Source organism: Schistocerca americana, chromosome X, assembly GCF_021461395.2.
Source record: "Schistocerca americana isolate TAMUIC-IGC-003095 chromosome X, iqSchAmer2.1, whole genome shotgun sequence".
NCBI classification, from domain to species: Eukaryota; Metazoa; Arthropoda; class Insecta; order Orthoptera; family Acrididae; genus Schistocerca; species Schistocerca americana.
Window position 1 is genome coordinate 549,183,922 of NC_060130.1, and position 23,908 is coordinate 549,207,829.

Sequence of the window (23,908 nt, forward strand, 5' to 3'; positions counted from 1 at the left end):
TTTCCAACACATCTTTGCCATTCTCAATCATATCTGGTTGGGTTTCTGTCTTAATGGTGAGAAAGTGTAATTGTCCCAGTACTGATATTGGGTAAACACCCCCTTGATATGGACAGCTGTTGCCCAATTAGCCTCACTAATGTTCTCTGCAAGTTGCTCAAACATATGGTGATCCAACAGCTGTGTTGGTACCTTGAGTCTTGGGTCTTTTGGTTCTGTCCCAGGGCAGTTTTTGCTAAGGCTGTTCTTCCACTGACTATTTGGTCTGCCTCAAATCTGCTATTCAGTCAGCTTTTGCTCAACATCAGCATCTTATCACTGTTTTTTTTTTTTTTTTTTTTTTTTTACTTGTGTAGGATGTATAACACTATATGATGTTACTACAACCTCGCTACCCTCCATGAGGGGGACCATCAGGTCCAACTCTCGACTTTTATCAGGAACTTTTCATCTCACTGTACTCTCTGGGCTCAAGTTGGTGCTTTCCGTGGTACTCTGGTATCCTGGTCCAACAATTTTAACAGCCTGCAAAAAGGCATGGACATAGGCAACAGCCACTAGGTGACGCCTATATAATCTGCGAGTGCTGCTGTCATTGCCACAGTGCTACGCTTGGGCCATATTTGCTGCGCCTATCTATCGGCACTCACAGGGGTTCTATAAAGCCGGTAACACCGGGCCTCAGACCATAGTTGTGCTCTGACAGTGCAGATTATCATATCTCTATTCATCGTTGCTTTCGTTGCTGGTGGATTTGTATGCTCTCTTTGTGGTCAGTTGTCCCTGTTGTGTGTGTCTGTGTTTTACCGGAGAGTCCCCATTGACGCTGTCACCCTGTCAGCTGGTGCACTCCGGTCTCGCTCGGCTCTGCGTACTTGAGGTAGTTCCCATTTACAAGAGAATGGGGTTCTACAGGGATCTGTATCGAGAGAGCACCTTTTTCTAGTTGCCACTGTGGGGTCTACAGTGTCACCCTCCCTGTATGCTGATGACTTTTGCATGTACTATTGCTCCTCAACTGTGGGTGTTGCTGAACATTGACTGCAGGATGTCGTACACAAGGCACAGTCCTGAGCTATCACCCATGGCTTCCAGTTTTCCACCACCAAGACACGTGTCCTGCAATTCTGTCACTGTCATACTGCTCATCCCCAACCCAAACTCTACCTCGAAGACCAAATGCTCAGTGTGGTGAAGTCTTATAGTTTTTTGGGATTTGTCTTTGATGGCCAGTTGAAGTGGCTTCCCTGTCTTCACCAACTTAACCAACATTCAGGTCAAAACAAACATGCTGCTCACACCTTAATACTTTTCGCTGTCTCGGTAACACCATCTGGGATGCAGATCACCCTACACTTTTGTAGCTCAACAAAGCTATGATCCTGTTGTGTCTTGATTATAGGAGCTTGGCATGTGACTCAGCATCACCTTTAACATTGCGGATGTTAGACCTGATACAACATTGGGAGGTCTTACTTGCAATAGGTGTCTTTCTCACCAGCCTTGTGAACAGCCAACTCATGGAGGCTGGCATCCCTCTCTTACAGATCAAACTCCAACAACTGTTGCTGAGCTATGTAATACACATTTGCTGCTTCCATGAGCATCCAAACTACTGTGTCCTATTTCCTGGTAGGGATATCTACCTCCCACAACAGAGGCCAAGGCCTGGAGTCACAATTACAGGTCACATACAGTCTCTGCTCTGAACTCCATCTTTCTCCACTGTCTTCTCTTGGCAGTGAGAAACTGTGAGCACCCCCATTGTAGGCACATGCAAGATGCAGCAAACTACACTCCTTCTGAATGGCTGCAGTATAGTCAGTGCAGAATTGGTGACCATTGCTTGAGCCCTCAGTCACCTTTGTTCCTGCATTGGCTAGTTGTTCTTAATTGGCAGTGACTCCTTCAGTAGTCTTCAAGCTGTCGACACCCATTGATTGTCACTAACCAGGACCTCCTGTATGACCTCCACCACACTGAATGGTGAGTCATCCGTATGGACCCCTGATAACAGGGAGCACCCAGGGAACGAACGCGGTGACCGGTTGGCCAAGTTGTCTGCCAGGATGCTGACTTTAGAGGTGGCAGTACCTGAACCAGATCTTTGGTTGATTCTATGCTGACAGTTGTTGGAGGCTTGTAATGTAGATTAGTGTGCTCTGATTTCTCCGAATAAACTGCAAACCATACAGGAGACCATGACCATGTGGTAGTCTTCCCTTCATGCTTCTCAGAGGGAATCTACTGTCCTTTGCAAGCCTTGCATGGGCCATACTTGGCTCACCCATGGCCCCATCCTTCGGTGTGAGGATCAGCCCTACTGTCGATGTGGTGCCCAGGTTCGGCAACCCACATCCTACTGGATTGCCCTAATTTGGCAACCTTACTGTAAAACCTTAAACTTGCTGACACACTGCATCAGTTGCTAGAGGACAATGCCAAAGCAGCTGGTTTGGTTTTACATTTTACCTGTGAAACTGGTTTTTACTCATCTCTTTGATACAGGGCACATTAGCCTCGTCGGCCGATTGAACGATTTGAGGGGTACCCCACTGCCTGCTCTGACATGACCTAACCTAACCTAGAGGACAATGCCAAAGCAGCTGGTTTGGTTTTCCATTTTACCTGTGGAAGTGGTTTTTACTCATCTCTCTGATCCAGGGCACATTAGCCTCGTCGGCCGATTGAACGATTTGAGGGGTACCCCATTGCCTGCTCTGACCTGAGAGGCATGTGGTGCCTTTGCTCAGTGGTCTGACCTGGTTGCTGCCCTTCCTGCCATTTTAATTCTTATTTCATACATGTGTCACTAGTTGACAGACTCATCATCATTGTTCTGTTTCCTGAAATTTTTATCTTGTCTATGTAGCTTGTACTCTTGTGGTAATAGAGGGTGTGGAAGCACCAGTTGGATGCAAAGGATGTGTTTCCGGTCATATAATGTTTTCTGGGGACCTCCAGCTGCTTTATGGATGGGAAAACTCTTCCACCTTCACCCTTTTACCCCTGTTTCATTTCTACTTGCTGCTCTCTCTTGGCTTTCTTGATTCTTGGACACAGTCAAGTCCATTTGGATTTGTCTTTGTGTACTTCCTCTCTAGGGACTGTTCCCAGCTTGAAACACAAAGGATTAAGGGACTGATGACCTCATAGTTTGATTCCTTTAACCTCTTCAATCCATCCATCCATCCCTATCTCATTAGACTAATAATTTTAGGTAGGTAACTAATTCTAAAATTGTGAGATATAAGCATTAATGCATGACATGACAAGGCAGCAGCCACAGCAAATGCATTAATTACATTATTTGATATCCGCATGCAGTTGGCGATGACAGTTAGATGCAGCCTGCCACTTCCTTGGTGTGATATGTTCATTGTTGGCTCCACCTAGTTATTGGCTTGCTCATTGTTCTGCTTTTGTTAGTCAGTTGTTTGCTTGCCATCCAAGTTGACAGACATGTGAAGTGAATCCATTATTGCTGCTTCCCATTTCACAACTTTCTCAGTGTATTTTGGATTGTTAAGAAGAGTCTCAAGAAGAGGTGAATGAATTTTTCCTGTTCAAGTACCAACTACTGGTTAAGCAATTGCTAATTTACACCACTATCTTTCATATACTATTGAACATAAATAGCTGAGTAAGTAAGATATAAGTAGGTGTGTCAGTTTTTTGTTTGTAATTGTGGTGCCACTGAGCAGTGATCATGAAAATGTCACTGTAAAGGATGTACACAGTTACAGACTAAAAATTACTTCACAGTAAAGACAGAACTGAATTCAGCATGTGCTTCAAGCCATCTGTTCACTGCAGAATAAAATTTGCACACACAGGTTGACATCTGGTCATATCTCAAAAGAGAGCACACAATTTGTAATGCATTTTATCATGGCTCTTGTACTTGCCAAGTCACCTCCTGAACATGTCTGTTCTAGACATGTAGCACATGACAACATTCCTCTTGTAAAGCTTAGTATGCACTGATTCATTGTTCAGACTAATTACCACAGTTCCTTGAAGTTTGAAGTTAAGTAACTCACAGCCCATTGTTTGAAGAATTTGCAGAGTGTGATTACTAATCTGAAGGAAGCAAAAATTGGCAATCTAAAATTGTCATTTTTTTTAAAAAAATTCGTCCCCCAAACCATTTCCAGAAGTCTTACAAAATCTTCTGTTGTCATCTGCAAGAAATTTTCCACCTTTCATTTTTTTGAGGCATCAAGAAAATTTGTGCCCAACTCTGTTTCCTTCTTTAAGCTCAGGACTCCACCAAATGTTTATACACTGCCACTACTTTTCAGCTGGTGCACTTTAAGCTATATGTTGCTGTGAACAAAATGTAGCTATCATATCAAAATAAATATTTATGATTGTACAACACCTGTATCTCTTTATAGCCAGTGGAAAATAGTTTACCAGTCTTGTCTATAATTTCAAAGTGTCCAAACAAATAATATCTTACTATATGAAGGTGCGTCCCAGAAGCAGAGGATTTTTGCACTCTCAGTTTGGATGGGGCTGCATCACACCATGCAGAGCTTTGCAGAGATACACTGTGAATAGCGGTGAGTTTAAGTGAATGCAGGCTTGCAGCTGGAGCAAGTCAAGACAGCAAATGCAGGATTTATTATGCTGTACCATCATTTTTTATTTAAGGAAAAAGCCATCATTAGTGGCAGAAATCATTGCTAAACTGTGAGGCAGTGCATTGCAAAAATAGTCTTTCCTGTGAACTGCATACTGGTGAGAATAGACAGTTCAGAAGGGTTACCAAATGTCAGTCGAATACTCTGAACATATGTTGTATCTGAACCATGAATAATGAACACAATTTGTACAATTGTAATATCTCACAGAGAGGCTGACAACTACTTTGCACTTTCTGGCAACTAGATTCTTTTATTAATTTGACCTATCTGTTCAAGATATCCAAAGTATATCAATGATTGTCACCAAAGTTTACATATTGTTTTCCTTTTCAATTGTTTTGCAGCATACACCATTCATAACACATTGCCAGTAACCATTTCTTTTCCATACCAAAAGAAAACACACAATACATTGATTTCCAAAGTGGCATATTTTATGGATTTCTTTGTAGGAATAAATATACATAACCTCAGTTTGCAAGTAAATATGATGAATATTTTGACAGCATAAGGTGAAGTTGTCAGTTTTCTTCACAGATTGGAGCTTTAACAGTGCAGGGCTGAAGCTAACACGTTTTGATGTTACCAGAACTGATAGTGATCCTCAACAACCAGCAGTGAAGTTATTTCTTATCATTAGTAGTAAATCCTGTCATTAACTGTTTTCCTGAATGAGACAATTAACATGTAAAAGCTGAGTTTTAAGACCATCTTCACCCATCTTCAATAAATCCAGGAATATTTTTGGGTAGTGAAGTTCAAGCCAGAACACAATGTATCGGACTACGTGGAGGCAACACATGGAAAGTAGATTTCTCTAAAACAGAATTAGCGATATTGTGGAGAAAGATTAGTGACAAGTGTTCATTATTATCAGAAAAAGTTTTAAGAATATTGATTTCATTCACGACAACTTGTACGTGCGAAAGTGAATTTGTGAATGTGATGGCAATGAAAACAAAAGCAAGGATCCAAATGAACCTGGAACACAATTTATGATTTGCTCTGGCCAAGACCAAACCAAATATAAAAAATATTGTTAGAAATAAGCAGTACCAATCATCTTATTGACCTTCATTATATTTTGATTTAATATAACACATACAAAAACATGAGAGTTTTATTTGTTGAATGTTAATGAAATACTATTTTTTTATGTAATTTTAAGAATAGAAATGTTGAAGCAAGTTTTCACCATTTTAAGCTTTAGTTAGATACTAAACTCTGTTGGGGCATTGGTTTCTGTATGTTTTTGTTCAGAGTAACAGTATCAGAAAGGTTGGGAACCACTGACATAGGCTCTGGTGTAGGTAAGGCATTTGGCAGATTTTGATTTATCAGTAGGATAATGGATAAGTATCATCTGTGTATGAAAGATATTGCTGATCAAAACACTTGTGTCAGGATTAGACTAGATGAGAATAAATTACATGTACTTCTCATTTCAATAGGTCCAGAATCAGGAGATCCTCTGGACTGTAGAACATGTCAGAAAAAGCAGGAATATCCAATAAATATTTACAAAGAAAAGCAAATATGCTAATGTACCTTCCACAAATCCCAAGTGGAATGGTCCCATTGGATGTGGAATAAATTTTTAAAAAATCTTAATCGTATTTTAATCTAAATGGTAATAATTAACACTCACAAAACATGTAAATGTTCTGTACACTGAGGTGTATTTGATAATTCTTGAAATAGAAATATTCATCAAGTAGAAAAATCATTTTACAACACTTACTACTGCACTGAACTTGTACAGAAATCAGATTGTACTAATACTTTCATTATTTGGTATTATTAGTAACATACACACATTAGTTGTTTCTAATTAGAAATTCATCATTGGAGTAGGAATTGGCCACCAATAAATCCTTAAGGCTTAAAATTTTTACGGTTGCTGACAAATTATTGGAAATGTGTGTTCCTGAATAATGGACAACTTTTTGGAACAAAGCAAGTGACTTAAAATATTTGTGAAGACTAGTCTTATTTCTAGTATTGATGGACATGGAAAACTTTAACGTGGCTTGATGAGTTACCTCAAAAATAATCTCGTATGACATTATGGGATGAAGGTAAGCATAGTATGCTAGCTTGTTTATTTTTATATTACCTTATGTTTGACAACATTCACACTGCAAATGGAATTTTATTCAGGTACTTCAGCAGTTCTGTGGTACGCTTCTCCCAGTTGAATCTATTATCAAGCTGTAAACCCAAGATATTAACACTGTCAACTTCTATTCTCTCTTTGTCATTATATTTTAAGCATAGACTGAAGGGAAACTATTACAAGTTCTAAACTGCACTTGGTGTGTGGTTTTTCTTTTTTCAAAATTTTGTGACAAAGAATTGGTAGGAACCATTTATTGATGTCAGTTTCATTAGCCGATCTTTTTAAGATTGTACATCATTTGCTCTTATTGCGATGTTAATGCCATCAGCAAACAAAACAAACTTGGCATCTGGTAATGTTACAGATGAAATGTCACTGATATACATAAGAAAAAGTAAGGACCCTGAGATCTACGTCTATATCTGCATACACATTCTAAAAGCCCTCGCCACTACTAGATGTTTGCTTTCCTGTTCCACTCGCAGATAGAACGAGGGAAAAATGACTTTCTGTATGCCTCTGTATGAGCCCTAATTTCTCATACCTTATTTTTGTGGTCCTTACATGAAATGCATGTTGGCTGCAGTAGGATTGTTCTGCAGTCAGCTTCAAATGTTGATTCCCTAAATTTTCTCAGTATTTTTCCTTGAAAAGAATATCGCCATCCCTCCAGGGATTCCCGTTTGAATTCCCAAACCATCTTTGTAACACTTGCTTGTTGTTTGAACCTACTGGTAGCAAATCTAGCAGCCTGCCTCTCAATTGCTTTGATGGCTTCCTGTAATCCAAGCTGATGTGGATCCCAAAACTCAATCAGTACTCAAGAATACATCACACTAGTGTCCAGTATGCAGTCTCCTTTACAGATGAAGCACACTTTCCTAAAATTCTCCCAGTAAATCAAAGTTTACCATTCGCCTTCCCTTTCTCAGTTCTCACATTCTTGTTTCATTTCATACCGCTTTGCAACATTATGCCCAGATATTTAAATAATGTGACTGGGTCAAGTGGGACAGCATTAATGCTGTGTCCGAACGCTATGGGTTTGTTTTTCCTACTCATCCACATTAACTTACATTTTTAGACATTTGGAGCCAGCTGCCATTCAGCACACCAACTAGACCAACTAGAAATTTTGACAAAGTCATCTTGTCTCCTCTTACAGCCGCTCAACTTTGACACCTTCGCGTACACCACAGCATCATCAGTAAACAATCACAGACTGCTGCCAACCCAGTCCACCAGATCATTTATGTGTATAGAAAATAGTAGCAGTCCTGTCACGCTTTCCTGGGGCACCCGTGATGATACCCTTGTCTCTGATGAACACTGGCCATCAGGAACAATGTATTGGGTTCTATCACTTAAGAAGTCTTCGAACCACTCACATATCTGGAACCTTTTTCATATGCTCATACCATCATTAACAATCTGCAGTGGGATACCATTTAAAATAACCTTTTGTGGAACACCATATATAATTAGTTCCCAGTTCGATGATGCCTCATAGCTTAATACATGAGTCTTTCCTAATGACTCCCTTTGTTTCCTGTAAGAGATGAAGGATTCAAAACATTTGGCAGCATTTCACTTTATCCCACTTCTTTCTTCTGAGGTTGGCATCCCTTTGCTGTTGTAAAGATAAGTTATTTAGATTGTATTAACAGTTAGTTTATACAGATTACTCAATAAATATGTGTATTAGTGTGTTTTATAAGCTTACTTTTAAGAGTTTCACTTTCCTACACGAATTATTCCAGAAAATGCAAAAACATCGTAAAGTTGGGTTGCAGTCAAATTTCTGTTTATGTTTTGGTGTAATGAACTTAGAGAAACTGGTTTAACTCTTCTTTTTTCTCTCCAGCAATTTAAGTAGAGCATATCTCTTCATTATTTAGTTCATATTTCCAGAAAGTAGTGTTAATTTCAAGTTGTCTGATTCAGAAACTTTACGTCAGTACTTTGTTTACATACACTTGTGTATAGGCCTAATTTTTGTAAATGTATTTTCTTATTTATCAGTAATTTAGTTGACTTATTCTTACTAAAGTTTTATTTTTATCATAAATTGAAAGTACTTTACTTGCCACAGAAATGTTAGTTCTGGTGTTCAGTGTGATGGGTACTGTAGCCTTTGTGCTGCAGTGACTGTAGTAGCTTGGGAAGTAATGAGGCTCTTCAGTGGTTTTGTGGCACATATAGTAGTGATAAGAAGATAGTAGAAGTCATAGAGTATCAAGTTCCACATACATTTCGATTAGCCTCTTTGGTTTGATTATTCTTGTTGACAGTGATTGACGACAGGAAGGGCATCCAGCCACTCTCTGCGACTATCATTGCCAAATCCATAGTAACAAGGCCGACCCCAAACTTTACAGAAGCTCTTCTGTGAACCTTGCAGAACCAGCACTCCTGAAAGAAAGGATATTGCAGAGACATGGCTTAGCCACAGCCTGGGGGATGTTTCCAGAATGATATTTTCACCCTGCAGTGGAGTGTGCGCTGATATGAAGTCCTGAGTTCAAGCCTCGCTCCAGCACACAGTTTAATCTGCCAGGAAGTTTCATATCAGCGCACACTCCACTGCAGAGTGAAAATCTCATTCTGGAAACATTCCCCAGGCTGTGGCTAAGCCATGTCTCCACAATATCCTTTCTTTCAGGAGTGCTAGTTCTGCAAGATTCACAGGAGAGCTTCTGGAAAGTTTGGAATATAGAAGACGAGGTACTGGCAGAAGTAAAGCTGTGAAGACGGGGTGTTAGTCGTGCTTGGGTAGCTCAGTTGGTAAAGCACTTCCCCATGAAAGGCAAAGGTCCTGAGTTTGAGTGTCGGTCTGGCACACAGTTTTAATCTGCCAGAAAGTTTCAACATTGCATCATAATTCTGAACAACACAGGCACTGCAATATCATATTTATTTGCTGACACTTGGCAAGCAATTTATAATTAAAATGTCTCTTTGTACAGGAACATACGTAATGAATTTATGAGTGCAAGCTGTAGACACTTTGTTGGCAATGTATGGCAGTTTGGGTCTGGCTGTGGAGTGTATTGGGATAGCCTAATAGTAAGGTGACCCCTCACAATAAGTGGAGCCGGCCGCGGTGGTCTCGCGGTTCTAGGCGCGCAGTCCGGAACCGTGCGACTGCTACGGTCGCAGGTTCGAATCCTGCCTCGGGCATGGATGTGTGTGATGTCCTTAGGTTAGTTAGGTTTAAGTAGTTCTAAGTTCTAGGGGACTGATGACCACAGCAGTTGAGTCCCATAGTGCTCAGAGCCATTTGAACCATTTGAACCACAATAAGTGGGAAATCTGCCTGCAATTCCTGATCCAGCACAAATTTTCATTGTCAGCTGGTGGTTTTTTATATTCGCAAATGAAAATACATTTCATGAACACCGTGCATGTGTATATTACACTGAAGAGCCAAAGAAACATGTACACCTGCCTAATATCGTGTCGGGCCCCCACGAGTACGCAGAAGTACCACAACACGATGTGGCATGGACTCGACTAATATCTGAAGTAATGCTTGAGGGAATTGACAACATGAGTCCTGCAGGGATTTCTATAAATCCGTAAGAATATGAGGGGGTGGAGATCTCTTCTGATCAACACGTTGCAAGGCATCCCAGATATGCTCAATAATGTACATGTCTGGGAAGTTTGATGGCCAACGGAAGTGTTTAAACTCAGGAGAATTTTGCTGAAGCCACTCTCTAGCAATTCTGGATATATGGGGTGTCCAATTGTCCTGCTGGAATTGCCCAAGTCCATCAGAATGCACAATGGACACGAATGGATGCAGGTGATCAGACAGGATGCTTTTGTGTGTATTACCTGTCTGTCATATCTAGACATAGCAGTGGTTCCATATCACTCCAACTTCACACGCCCCGCACTATTACAGAGCCCCCACCAACTTGAGCAGTTCCCTGCTGTCATGCAGGGTCCATGGATTCATGAGGTTGTCTCCATACCTGTACAGATCCATCCGCTCAATACAATTTGAAATGAAACTCATCTGACCAGGTAACATGTTTCCAGTCATCAGCAGTCCAATGTTGGTGTTGCCGGGCCCAGGCCAGGCATAAATCTTTGTGTTGTGCTGCCATCAAGGGTAAAAAAGTGGGCCTTCGGCTCCGAAATCCCATATCGATGATGTTTTATTTAATGGTTCGCACACTGACCCTTGTTGATGGCCCGGCATTGAAATCTGCAGCAATTTGCAGAAGGGTTGCGCTTGTGTCATGTTGAATGATTCTCTTCGGTTGTCGTTGGTCACATTCTTGTAGCATCTTTTGCCGGCCGCAGTGATGTCAGAGATTTGATGTTTTACCGGATTCCTGATATTCGCAGTACACTCATGAAATGGTCATACAGAAAAATCTGCACTTCGTAGGAGATGCTGTGTCCCATCACCTATGTGCTGACTGTAACACCACACCCAAACACACTTAAATCTTCATAACTTGCCACTGTAGCAACAGTAACTGATCTAACAACTTCGCCAGACACTTGTTGTCTTATATAGGCATTGCCCACCGCAGTGCCATATTCTGCCTGTTTTCATATCTCTGTATTTGAATATGCATGCCTATACCAGTTTCTTTGGCACTTCAGTGTATAATCCTTATAAGTATTATTTGGTTCATCATAACACTTCTGTAGCCATTTAACTTGCTCATAATTCTTATTTATGTAGCTTGTCTTGTCTTATATTGTCAGTTCGTTTTAGTTGTGTGATCTCTCTAATTTATTCTTCTTGAATAGCGTAATGCATTAATTACTTGTTTTATAATTACAAAAGTGAACAAATGCAGATGGAATATGTGCTCCATTTTAATGAGTCTTGGTTTTTTAACTAGCTAATGTCTGGATTTTTGTAAAATTTTGTTTTAATACAAAGACTTGGTAAGCTTAAGCTTAATTAACTATGAAAGTTGTTTCTTACATTATTATATTCGTTTCATTGTTGCAGATATTTAAACCCAGAGGAAGAAATAGTGTACCAGGCTCATCGTATGAAGCGCTTCCTCAGCAACCAGTTTATATTATTACTAACTACACTGATCACATCCCAAAGAACTCTCTTACTAAAAAAGTCAGAATAAAACAACAACTTCCTGGAAAAGGGGAAAGTTCCAGTTCTAAAAAGAAATCAGGAAAGTCACTTAAAAGAAACACTAAAAATAATTGCATCATAAATGATAATACTGAAATAAACAATGTTCCATCAGATAAAATTGAGACTACTGATGATGAAACTTTGTAATTGGCGCTAAAGCACTCAGCTTGTATGATGATAATGTCTGATGCCTAAGGAATAAGATAAAGATTTTGGAAATTATCAATTCAGGGTAAACCTCTGAAATTTCGTGTGTGCATGTAAATCGAATTTCACTTGGTTGTGAACAGATATTACTTTTTAAATATTTGTTTACTGTTGTTTTATTGAGGATATGATTCTGGAACATGTATTGAAGATCCTTTTCGATAGAACATTGCATTCTTATTCATTTATTAATCCATTTGTTGTGAAATAAAGTTGTAATACAAAATCCATTCCTGTTGTATCAGAGAAACTATCATCAAGAAGAACACTTTCTGTTTAGAATGAAACTTCCAGCTGAGTTCAGGCAATTGTGAACCTTCCTCACAGGCTAAGAGTATGTGTGGAATAAAGGCTCAAATCTATTTCTTTATGTTTCACAGGCAGATCTCTGCCATCTAATTATTGCCTCATAACCTGAGTCCAAATTTCAGTGTGCCAATGCCTCTCCTACATTAGAAAAAGTAAGGCCATGAGCAATTTTCTATTGGTAGAGAGTTGTCTAGGCACACAACTTTAATCTGTGAGGAAGTTTTGCCAGAAGTCAGTGTTCTGTGAGCACAGACACTGCCTCAACGAATTTGCTGTGGCTATGCAAATGACCAAATTATGCTAATTTATCATAACTAATCCTGTGAAAGATGATTAAATACATCCCTGGAGCACATGGATTTTATGGATATACTGATTCTTGTGCATAAGAAAGTCTGAAATTAAATACCTGAAACTATCAGGCAGCCTCGTCCACTAGCTTACGGTTAGAGGATTCAGGCAGTCAATATTTAGGGTGGCTACTAAATGAAAGAGTTGGATCGGTTAACTTTTTATTTTTATTTTTCAGGAAGAAACAAGATCAGAAAACTTTATGAACAGATTCAAAGCACAAGAGCTATTGAAATATGGGTTTCTTTATCAAGATGTACCGGTATATTCAGTAATTAATTACGAAGGGTCGCCACCATCAGTACATTGGACAAGTTGATTCAAATGGTGGCCGCATAACAGTTTACAGACAAACAAATAATAATTTCAATTATGGTAAAAAAAATAATCAAATTAGCATGACCTCAACAGAGTATCCTACTGGAATCGAATTCGGAAGCAAGGAGTTGCAAGATCATTAGAGGTGGTGGTGCTGACCACTGAGACATGAGAGTAGCTAATGGAGAATGCCGCTGATAGTAGCAAGTTGACTGCATGAATAAAAAGCATCATGTTGTTGATACTAACACAGCTGAATAATCTCAAAGTCACAAAAAAGCTTAAGTATAACTCCAGAATGACTTGGTAGAAGGTCGAAGTCCAAACATCTCCTTCACTCAGTTACCACCAGCCTGACTCCCCTCACTCTGGCACGCAAGCCCTTCCATCTCACCTCAGAATAGCACTTCCAAAAACCCCTCTGCTACCAATCAGCAAAACGGCCTAAGTGAACTGCCAATCCCAAACCTAGAAATAGGAACAGAATAATTTAACATACATCAGCCAATGGAACCCCTTAGATTCACTGACCAGCAGGGTCCAGGCAAAGATTCCCACAGCTGGTTCTACGCAATGGGAAATTCTGCATATTTAAGGAAGGCTACATGGCTCGTTTGAACAGAAGGAGTTCTGAGAAGGCTTTTGGCATATGTGTCAATATTTCTGGCATATGAAGACAGTGCAGTGAGAGCAAACATAGCAGGCAGTTTCACTGTGGATGGCCAAAAGCACTCGCCGATGGCTTTTAATGAAGGCCTGGTCTCAGCGTGACCACCCATGAGGTACCGGATGCTGTTATCTGTAAAGCTCACCTGAGCATCTTCAAGTCCATCTACCATTGACCATACACAGCCACTGAATAATCTCTGGGCTGCTGTTTGCCACAGGGCTGTCCTCTTGGGAACCCAGGTACTAGGAAAAATGAGGCTTGACTATGTCATTCTGCAGTGTGTGGGAAGGTTGCTGTTCAACAGTTATAGGAGGTACCATATGCTGAGTCAAGACTTGAACAGAGAAATCTGAATGTAACCAGAAGTGAGCTCAATACCAAAATCCAGTATGATCACCAATTTCCATTACTAGCAGCTGTGGCTTAACCACTCATGAGTTAAATCTTTACAATTGTGAGTCATGCATGTTAAACACAGAACAATTTGGAAAGAAAAATGAAGACATCAAAGTTTGATATGCTAATCGCTTATGCAAAGCAGGATGTATGTGAGGTAAGGCCTGGAACAATATGCTGCCTCACATCAGCCTTGTGTCATATTTAAAATTGACGCCAGTAGAGGTTTCACCAAGAAATATGGTGAGATTTTCCCCAGAAAATTTTTCACAACCCAACAGATAGCGAAAATGTAAGAATCATAGTAGAAAAACTGAAAGAGGAGAAGAGTGAACATTGAGAATCTGTTGTGCCTCTGCAGTATTCCTATTCATTATTACATGATATCCACAAACACACTTAAGCTAAAGACCCTAGAGAAATGAATCTAAAATAGAAAGAATTGGCTTCAGTTTGCCACACATTCATACAAGTTAAACACCAACATCTACCGCAGTTGTAAATGAGTAAGAAAAATGATTAATTTTCTCAGAAAAGGAAAGACACTCTTGACAATAGATGTGCATATTCAAACAAGATTGTACAAGCATAAAGTGTGAAACTTTATAAAATATGATGTGCGACTGCAGCATTTTTTTAAGCTCATGCAACTCTTTGTGACATGTTACTTCGTACAAGAATCATCATCTATATGTGTGTAAACGTGTGTTGTGAACAGAACCCACAAAAAAACATCAAAATCACAGTAGTATGTGTCACTGTGCACGTGTGTTTTGTGCAACCATGAACAAAATTAAGAAACAATAAATAGCTTAGACTGATGCCATGACAAAACATGCTGAGCCCATTTTACATAATAATAATGAAAACAATTTCAAATGTCTGCAGAAAAATACATCACAAATGAGTAGGGAAACAAACCTTTACACATCTCTGTGAGATCTGAGGAAACACAATATGCCTCACTGTGACTTCCAGATATGACAATAATTTAGCAGCAGCATGTGATATAAAGATTGTAATATTGCTCTGCATTCACATTGCACGTGGATCATTATTGTGAAGAATATTCAATCAAAAGTTTGTGGCAGATTGTGATTTGTGGAGGACATCTGAGTGGTTACACCTGGTGGCACGTGGGATGAGCGTACACCAATTCTTGATTTTTACCTACAGTGTTGCAGCACAGGCTAGAGTGCAAGTTAGTGATTAGGTTACTTAGGTAGTTGCTTTGTGGCAGGAAATGAGTGTGCTTGTAGGATGTCACATTTAATCAGGCGAGTGATTGTTCTTCACTGCATGTGAATAGGGGTATTGTAATTCACGAGGAGACAGAAATAGTGGTGTTAATCTATGGTATCACTAGGCACACTGGGAATTGAGATGAGATTCCCTTTTGAGAACGGATCTGATGCATAGTTGCGTGCTTTGTCATCATGCGTGACGAATTACACGAAATTGGTGCTCGACAAACAAGAGAAAATGTACTTTTGGCTTAGGATAGCCTCAGTTGACACATAGTAAGTATTGCATGACACCTGTTTGTTGACTAGACAAGAGGGCTTGTTGGAAGCATTTTATTGTCCTTTACCAACTGCTGTCTGTGTCAGTTGTCCCTATTCATTCATCCTGCACAGCTGTATAGACCTGACACCAGACGAGCTGCCACAGTGTTGTAGTCCATAGGCTCTCATTGTGTCAATCATGTGCCACCACCCTTTGGGGCACTTACTTGGTCTCAGTGTTTGAAGGACAGCTGTTTTGTCGTCCAGCTATCTATGACCCAGCTGAGACACATCAGCACCCCTCTGGCCGTGTCAGATGCCCCATTTCGCACCACCGATGGAGCTGCACATGTGAGTGCCTTTGTGTTTCTACCTACTCTCTCTGTATACTAACAATACCTGGATTACTAAACATGTCAGTAATTGTGTTCAGACAATTAACAGCACAATTTCCTGCACCTTATGGGTGACTAAATTATGCCTAGGTGCTCAAACTGTTCATCGCAAAATTATAGTTTAATAAGCAGCTGGCCTCACAAAAATTAAATATTTATTCATCAAACTAATGTGAAAATGGGCTTCAAGTTTCTATCCTTCAGTTGAAGTCGACTAAGAATTAATGATTTACATGGGCTTTCTTGCTCAAAAGGTTTTGTACAGATAGGATAGAAAATGACATGACCTTTGAACACAGAACTGGCAGACAATAGAGGAATCTGTAGATTCTGTACAATCAAGGAAATATGAGAGGAAAAGAAATAGAATCTTCTATCATACATTCATCCATTCATCTTCATTGTTAGATGACTAACTCCAGGTTAGTGGCTAATCACATGCTTTAACTTTGCCCAAAGTAGATGTTACCTAATCTAGAGTAGTATCTCAACACCGGATGTCTGTAGTATATTCATGACACAGCACTGGGCAACTTCATGTGCTCTGCTGTCATCATGCCACGCAAATATGGGTGAGACAATACCATATTTCCTGCTTTGTGATTGTTTTCTAATCAACTACTCATATCATTGTCATTTTTATAGTGGCATCTGCTATGTGACCAAATTAAAAAATGTCTTTTCAATACTCCCTTAACGTCATCACCTATCTCATCAATTCCTCCATCATCTCCATCTATATATCTTCTTCTGGCTACTGCTTCTGTAAGATATCTTTTACAAGTGTGCAATATGCATACCCAAGTTATCAATTCAACAACAAAATTCCCACATCAAACACAATATATCTTGCCCAGACACTTTCACCTCACATGTAAAACATTGCAAATCCCTCCTGAGAAAGAACATCAGCTGTTAGTTGTACTCATCCTGTGTGCATGCTGTTGTGGACAGTTGATCCAGTCCATCACGTACTTGTCTTGTGGATGATTGCTGTCAGAATGTTCAGCATTGAGTTGGAGTTCATCATTTTATACTTTATGTCTCTGGCATATAATTTAGGCTGGTTTAGATTTCTTGACTCCAAAACTTCTGAAACAGAACTTGCGGATAAGCACTAACAAAATGCATGTAGTGCCCCGTCAGCACCACTACACTCACACAGTCAACAAAATCATTATGTTAGATCGTAAGCAAAATATCTGACGTGGTGAAAAGCAATAACGTACACCCATATAATATTGTTTCTATGATAGGGTGGCCTCACTATGATTGGAATCTTTCATCCCTGCGCTTGTTGTACTGGTGTTGCAGCATAACAAGCTGCTGTTGTACTCAACGTGTTTTAGTAAGGTCTTAAAGGTCTTAAAAGCCTGACAAACTGCTTATTTGCTTCTGTCTCGGATTCTTCAACTGACGTTCATCTGATGATTTTACTGACGTTTTGCCAGCACTAGTGGCTGGCATTGTCAAAGCTTCACCCTCCATCGCCAGTGGTTAGATGGAGCTGAGCTCGCGACTGCAGACTATATGTACCTGGCATGCCAATGCCCGAGGGCTTCTCTGCAGTCATTTCTGGTGCAGTTCTCCTCTTGCTACCTGCGATGGTCATTCGCTGCAGTACGGGAAGCCAGGATCTGTACTGCAGTGAACGACTGTCGCAGGCAACAAGAGGAGAACCACACCGGAAAAGACCGCGGAGAAGCCCTCAGACATTGGCGCGCCAGGTACATGTAGTCTGCGACTGCGAGCTCAGCTCCAGTTCACCACCGGCAATGGAGGGTGAAGCTTTGACAATGCCAGCCACTCGTGCTGGCGAAACGTCAGTAAAATCATCAGACGAACGTTGGCCAAAGAACCTGAGACAGAAGCAAATAAGCAGTTTGTCAACAAGTGGCCATGAAATTCTTAACAATGTTCTCTTAAAAGCCTCTTCATACTCTCCACAATTCCCAACCAGTGTCTGCTGGTACAACTGTGGGAATTTACTGTTGCAGAGTTAGATGAAATCTTTATGTGGGAAGAAGGTGTCGAGGAATTGATTTTTGTGAGAAGGCCTTTCAAAATATGTTACTGGACTGCACATGCCAAAATTGGTGAAGTTTATCCCTAAAGTAATCTTATCTTCGAGTCTAGATTGTACCTCCTGTGATCAATATGTCATGAGGAACTTTCTTTGAAACTCACTGTACATTTGACAGCTTAGTGCTGCTGATCATATTTTTGACGAGGCTTTTACCTTGAGGTATCTGCAAATAAATTTGAGTTGGAATTGAACCAGCCATGTGGGTGGAACAGAATGATCAAATTGCTCTATAGAAGCTTTGGAGTGCAGATTCTAATTATTCTCCAAAAATGCCTGAAATTTCCTGAGCTTCGAGAAGTAACTGGAGTTCAAACACTGCTTCTTTACTGACCTCATGTCTTCTTTAAAGGGCAGATGTGATTCGACACATGTGCCACATGCTAGTCGAGACTGCCAACTTCTGTTGCTTGTCTGTGACAGATTCTGGTTAGTACCTAATGTAGCATCTAGGCTAGACTGTATGCTACAGTCAGGCACTCCAGCGTAATCCATCACGCCTACAGCTTGCGTCACTTTACACTGCAGAGTAATGAGCTTCTTCATGATCACCTCCTTTCCCTGTTTGCAGCTTGTATTTATGTTCTCTTGCATTTATTTAAATTGTAACAAATCTTCGGTGTCTGTGTAGTTGGAAACTGGGACAGGGGATGTCCTGTCAGATCCTAGGTCTAAATCTCATATTGCTGTCATGACCTGGCACTGAATTTGAGTCGGAGTGGTGTTAACTACTGTTTCTACCATCTTATTCCTCCTAAACACTTCTAAAACTTTCTTAACTCCTTGGAAATGTATGTGATAAACTGTTCATGATTGCTTAGCTTATCCACAACTACCTTATTTTGCTCTTCTGGCTTCTCTAACATATGGTCAACCTTTTTGTTGTGCACCTCATGAACTTTGAATGTATTGAGAATTGTTTTGATCTCCACTTTCTGTTCCTTATTATATTGTCACATTTCCTATTGAAGTGCATTATGATCAGCCAGCATCTTCTTCATCTGCTCACTCTGCTGAAGTATGAGGTACCAAACTATACACTAAAAGTCATCTTATGTGTGCATACAGTAGATCTGATGGGTGGCTCTGTTGCTTGGCTCATTTGAGCTACCATGTCCTGCAAAGAGTCTTCTCCTATGTCTTCCCCCATTCTATCATATGCCCCAACTAATCCACCATTGTTTGTACCATCAAACGCTTGTTAACTATCATTTTTTCCCTGCTGCTAACTGATCCTCTGCTTGACCCAGTGGGGTATCAAATGCATCACCACTACTTTCCCCCTGATGCAGCACATTATCTAACTCCATTCTTCAACTGCTTGTTCTGCATCTACGTGAACTAACACCATTATGTTTTCCATTGTGCTTAGTTGCCAGGTTTGGCTCCTAGTCCTCATTCACTGTGGGAATGAGGAACCTGCCAAACCTGTGAAATATGGTACCAGAAAAACACCTACACCCTAACACTAACAACACTGAAAGCATGCAACTATGTGGACAGAACATCATGCTGAAAAAGAAATGCACAAAATTATCAAATTGTGCTGCACAGAAATTTAAATGAGAAAAACCCCTCACAATTTTAAAAAGTAACTGGCTTTTGTTTCCTCCTTTGTATAAACTCACTTTGAGTATTTGGTTCATGCAAAAATTTTGAGCTTGACTACTAATCAAAAGAGAAAGTTAGTCACCAGACCATATGAACGAAGTGCTGGCAGTGATGTCATTTATGCATCACTGAGTCCCAAAAATTTAAGGAATGGCAAGAATGCCAGTTATGCATCACCGAGTCACCAGAATTGAAGGAATGGCAGGGTTTCCAATTATGCCACAAGTCGATGTTCTGTGAGCACAGACACTGCTTCAACGAATTCACTATGGATATGCAAATAATCAAATCTTGGTAATTTATCACATCTCATCCTGACAGAGAATTAACTACTCCCATGGGGCATGTGGATTACATGGATGTATTGACTCTTCCACATACGAAAGGCTGAAATTAAATACGTGAAATTATCGAGTGGCTTGGTGCACTAGCTGATGGTTAGAGAATTCAGGCAATAAATATGCTGGGTAAATTAATAACTACTAAATGAAAGAGTTGGATCAGGTAACTTTTTATTCTTCATGAAGAAACTAGGTAAATTAGAAAACTTCATGAATAGTTTTGAAACACAAGAGCTACTGAAATATGGGTTTCTTTAACAAGATGAATATTGAGTAATTAATTACAAAGGGTCATCACCAGCATTACACTGGCCAAGTTGATTGAAATGGTGGTCACAAAACAAGTTACAGACACACAAATAATAATTTCAACCGTGGTAAAAAAAAGAATCAAATTAGTATGACCTCAACGGAGTATGCAGCTGGAAAGTAATTCAGAATCAAGGAGTTGCAAGATCATCATAACAGTTGCAAGTCCTACAGGTGATAACAGCATCAATTAATTGATTCATGAGAGGTTAGCAACTGAAAATCCCCAAGAAAAGAAAAGCTGCTTTGAAAAAAAAAAAAGGAAAAAAAGTGCCTGACTTAGAGATACTCAAACCGTGCTGCCTCACAAACACTAAACCGAGTTGTAAAGTGAAGTCAAGTCTCTCTTTCCCCATTCTACCTCATAACCTGAAATTTAAGGCACACATTGCAATTTGCAGTCCTAATAGTGGCTGCGTAACTATTGGTGGCATAATTAGAGGTGAAGGTGGTGGCACTGAGCACTGAGACATGAGAGCAGCTAATGGAGAATACCACTGGTTGTAATGAGTTGAATACATGAAGCCAAAAGCATCATCTTGTTGATACTGATGTGGCTGCATAATCTCAAAGTTACAAAAAAGTTAAAGTATAGCTCCAGAATGACATGACAGAAGGCCAAAGTCTGAACAACACCTTCACTTAGCTAACCATCAACCTGACTCCCCTCACACTGGCATGCAAGCCCTGCATTCTCTCCTCAAACAGCACTTCCAAAAACCCCTCTGTGACCAATCAGCAAATGGGCCTGGGTGAATCTCCAACCCCAGACCTAGAAATTGGTTCCCTGTCTTCCCGCCATATAATTTAATGTGCATCAGCCAATGAAAACTATAGTTTGCTTATCAGCAGAGACCAGGCAAAGATTCCCACCACTGGTCTTTCACAATGGGAAATTCTGCAAATTTTAGGAAGGCTTCATGGCTCATTCCAACAGAAGGAGTGCTGCGGAGGTTTTCGAAATGCACATGCATCAATATTCTGGCTGGGGAAGACATTCCCACTAGCACAAAGCAGGCAGTTTCACTGTGGACAGCCAAAACCAATCATCAATGGCTTTTAATGATGGCCAGGTCTCAGTCTGACCATCCATGAGGTACCATACGCTACTGTCTGCAAAGCTCACATGAGCACCATCAGATCTGTCTCCTATTGACCAGACACAGTCATCGAATAATCTCCAGGCCACCATTTGCCACAGAACTGTCTTCTTGGAAACCTAGGTACTAGGAAAAATGAGGCTTGACTGACATGTCTCTCTGCAGTGTGTGGGAAGGTTGTTGTTCCACAGTTAGAAGAGATCTCACTTGTCGAGCCAAGATGTGAACAGAGAAACCTGAATGTCACCAGAAATGAGCTTGATACCAAAATCCCATATGATCACCCATCTAACATTAATAGCTATGTCTAACCACTCATGAGTTATGTCCATCCAACTGTGAGTTAGCGATAGTAAACACAGAACAGTTCAGAAAGCAAAATAAAGAAATGAAAGTTTGATATGCTAATTGGGTTTACAAAGCAGTATAATATGTGAAGTAAGGCCTAGAACAGGCTGCCACCTCTCAGATTCAGTTTCTATTTGTGTTTGTTTTGAAGCTGAAAGTAATGTTGAAGTTACTAAAAAGATACAGCAGCTACACATTGCATACAGTTTGGTTGACTAAAACCAGTTTCCCTCATCAGATGTGAATATCACCAGATCTATAGAAGTTTTCACAGATCTGTTGCTGCTTGCATCTGGTGGCTGAAACCAGCAATAGTAATTCAAATTGTGAGGGGCTTGTAGCCTTTTTATGTGAATATTAATTACAGTGGTTATTGTGACCCTGGCAGGCCATGACTGATGATACCACTGTTTTGTAGAATGTTCTTTCACAGCACCGACAAATGCTGAATGTTGGGTCATTGATATCTCCACTCTGATATAAAGTAAATACAGAATTCTCTCTCCATCTCTACCTCCGTTTCAGATGTATCATTGGCAAATGGCAGCTTTGTTTCTCGGTTCCAAAAGGTGTTTCAGGTTAGTGACTTACATCTAGACTCAAGGTCAGCATCTCAGGTGCCATTAATTCAGATCCCCTCTTCTTATCAGTGTTTCACATCTATATTGGCAGTCACCAGATGTATTTAAAAGATACTTCAGTCAGAGGATTAGTAAAAATGTAATCTGCTCGAGGACTTTCTTAGATATTTCATTGCCAGCACACATTCATGTATTAAATAGTGCGTACAAGAAAGTTTCTGATCTCACCAGCAGTTTTTGTAACTGGCAATCCACAATAATGGATCTTCTAATTTCTTATGAGCCTCAGTCTGGCACACAGCTTTAATCAGCCAAGAAGTATTAAGCAAATAGCATGATTTGTAAAAAGATGCTGACAGTTTGCTGTGCCCTTGACCATAAACACGTACTGTTCCTATGATCATTTCAATGGTACAACACACATTTCAAAAATTCAAATGTTGATAATATTTCTTATGAGTAGGTGGATTAATTATAGAATTTTACCCATAAGGATACCCAATGTTTTGTTTTTAGTACCTTTTATAATACTCAAAGTACATGCTGCATTTCTGGCTGCTGGAAGACGTTTCAACATGGCAGGTGGTAAGACAGAAATCAACAAGAAAAAAAGATAAGTGAGATATTGAAACTGCCATCAAAGTTCATTCAAGATTGTGAGTTGAATACTGATGAGGTGTAAATGCACTTCAAATGGAAATAGTCTACCCTGAGTTTCCTCCTCAAGAAATTCCAGCATTTGAGAAATTGGATATATTCTCAAATAATAATAATAATAATAATAATAATAATAATAATAAATCCCATGGAGGCCCGGGAAAAGAATAGGCCTCCGGTATGTTCTGCCAGTCGTAAAAGGCGACGAAAAGAACAAACCACTAATAGGGCTAACCCCCCTTTTAGTGTGATTAGTTGGTTCAGGACAGAACTAAAGAAGCCTTGGACAAGCGCCATCATGGTCAGGGACGACGCTTGAACCCTATGCCCGCCCACAATGGTAACGACACTGCTAGCCAACTGGAAAATGATTTAAATCCAAATAGAGGTGTTTTGCAGGATATGCTTCCTGCAACCACCCTAGAAGGAAAACAAAGACAGAGGATGAGATGGTCAGATGAAGTTAACCGACACCTCATGTTCTGTTATTACCAAGCAACAAACCTAGGAACCAACACAACTGGATACAGATCACAAATATACACAACATTTATTACCAGATACCCAGAATTAAAATTTTTAACAGAACAACGACTAGCTGATCAGATCCGTGTAATAATCAAAAATAACAGGATACCCCAGTCAGAATTAGAAAACATCAAACAACAAGTACAACAAATACTGGAACAAAATAATGTGCAATCAGAAGAAGAAGAAAATATAGTAATGGATTCAAACATCCCAGAGCAAACAAACAAAGGACAACACGCATCAATTAAACAATCGGAGGAAAACGAAATCTTAAGACAGCCACCAGAACAAGCACAA

General features: G+C 40.0%; 1 protein-coding gene across 2 annotated transcripts in view; it reads left to right on the forward strand.

Moving 5' to 3' along the window:
• Positions 1-12,402, forward strand: part of LOC124555225 — a 143,172-nt gene extending 130,770 nt beyond the window's left edge. The window contains exon 9 of one of the 2 annotated variants that reach the window (XM_047129080.1): positions 11,753-12,402. In XM_047129080.1, coding sequence (XP_046985036.1) covers positions 11,753-12,046 — 294 coding nt within the window. In that variant the 3' untranslated portion in view covers positions 12,047-12,402. The remainder of the gene's footprint in view (positions 1-11,752) is intronic. The other variant, XM_047129079.1, reaches the window with a different exon arrangement.
• The last annotated feature ends 11,506 nt before the right edge of the window (positions 12,403-23,908 follow it).